This window comes from Protobothrops mucrosquamatus, unplaced genomic scaffold (genome assembly GCF_001527695.2).
Source record: "Protobothrops mucrosquamatus isolate PMUCROS unplaced genomic scaffold, P.Mucros_1.0 scaffold1151, whole genome shotgun sequence".
NCBI lineage: Eukaryota > Metazoa > Chordata > Lepidosauria > Squamata > Viperidae > Protobothrops > Protobothrops mucrosquamatus.
Window position 1 is genome coordinate 204460 of NW_015387366.1, and position 1654 is coordinate 206113.

The 1654-nt window shown below is 31.8% G+C and overlaps 1 protein-coding gene across 3 annotated transcripts in view; it reads left to right on the forward strand.

Moving 5' to 3' along the window:
- Window positions 1-1182, forward strand: part of PLGRKT (plasminogen receptor with a C-terminal lysine) — an 8251-nt gene extending 7069 nt beyond the window's left edge. For all 3 annotated transcript variants that reach the window (XM_015820631.1, XM_015820630.1, XM_015820629.1), the window contains exons 4-5: window positions 553-662; window positions 762-1182. In XM_015820631.1, coding sequence (XP_015676117.1) covers window positions 553-662; window positions 762-883 — 232 coding nt within the window. In that variant the 3' untranslated portion in view covers window positions 884-1182. The remainder of the gene's footprint in view (window positions 1-552; window positions 663-761) is intronic.
- Window positions 1183-1654: the final 472 nt, after the last annotated feature.

Sequence of the window (1654 nt, forward strand, 5' to 3'; positions counted from 1 at the left end):
TTTCAACAAGCGGGCCTGACCTAGGGTGAATTTTAAATAGGGATAATTTTTAATGATTTTAAATAGTCACAGCCACTAATATTTGGGTTTTAATTGGTTTTTAGAAGGGGTAATTTTGTATATTGTTTTAACATGCTGTGAGCCGCCCTGAGTCCCATGGGGAGAAGGGCGGCATATAAATTTTGTAAAATAAAATAAATAAATAAATTGTTCTGCTATAATCTGGTGAACTGAAAAAGCCCTTACAACAACCAATTAAACATAGGATTTACAGTTCGCACAACAAAATATAACTGTTAGCATAATTGTTAGCAAAACCACATTAATAACACATTAAAAGAACTGAATATGTATGAGATTTGGTTAACCATATTATTTGCATAATTATACCAAATGAAAATATAAACTAAGAGCTACAGAGCTTTATTGCCATAAAAACCTGTTTAATTTCAGCATTAAGTAATCTTAATATTTTGCATTTAAAGCATTTTATCTGGATATTGACTATTTTTTATTTCCTGTTTATTTAGTGTATAATTTTTTTCAATACAGAGCAATAAAAAATAAGAAACCTCAACTCTTTATTCCAATTATACCTTTGAGCTTTATACTTGCCAATCAGTATGATAAAGGGTATGGAACTTTACTACAAAGAATGAAATGTAAGTACAGTAATCTCTTTGCACAAATGTAGTATCATTGATTATCTCTGGTCTTACAAAACTGATGCAATATATACATGAATCCATCTTTTTCTTCAGCTGAAGCAGAGAACATAATTGACACAGAGTATGCGATGATAGAAATGCCAAAAGGAGCTATCACTTTCGATGATCTTGAAAAAGCCAGAAGAGCACAAAGCAGATTTTTTATTGAGAAATAAAATAGGTATGCTTATAATCACATTGCTGATACAAGCATGGTATGTGGAACCTTTTCCGAAACTTGGAAAACTTGAAAAGTTCATCATCTTGTCCATCAGAAAAGGAATATAAGGGTGCTAAAACCAGATCCTCACTCTCCATCCCAAACAAAGAGAGTCTTATTTTTAACTATTTTAATTAGGAGCAGGAACAGTTTCTGTTGATGATCATTGAAGCAAATTGTACAACCTGACTAAATAAGGTGACATTTTAAAAAAAGTATTGCCTGTATATACCTGCTTTAATAAATAAAACCATTTAATATAATACAAATTCTATTTTTCATTATTTTTAAACTACTTTTATTTTTTATTCATTTTATTATCTCATTCTTTTCCGTAGGCTGACCTTGATACCCTTTGTGGGTATCTATCATAATAGATCATGAAATACACAGTAATGACAGAGAAGGGAACGGAATAAAGACACTGTTACTAAAAATAAATCCTACCAACAACCTGTATGATCCTTGTGCACAGAGTACTCAAGTTACCTTGCAGTATTTTCATAGAAAGGTGCAGCTGCTTTCTAAACTGATGTTTAAGTTTTCCTTGCACTTCCTAGGGCTCAGGACAAACAGTAAGTTCAGAAAATGAACAGAGTGGTCTGAGAGTCATTTTATTGACCTTGTGGGTTGATTTGGAACACATAAGATATTTGCATCTGGAAACAAAAACCACCTTTTCATCTGAAGGTTCTTTTTACATCAGCACCTTGTTCTAAAAGGACTT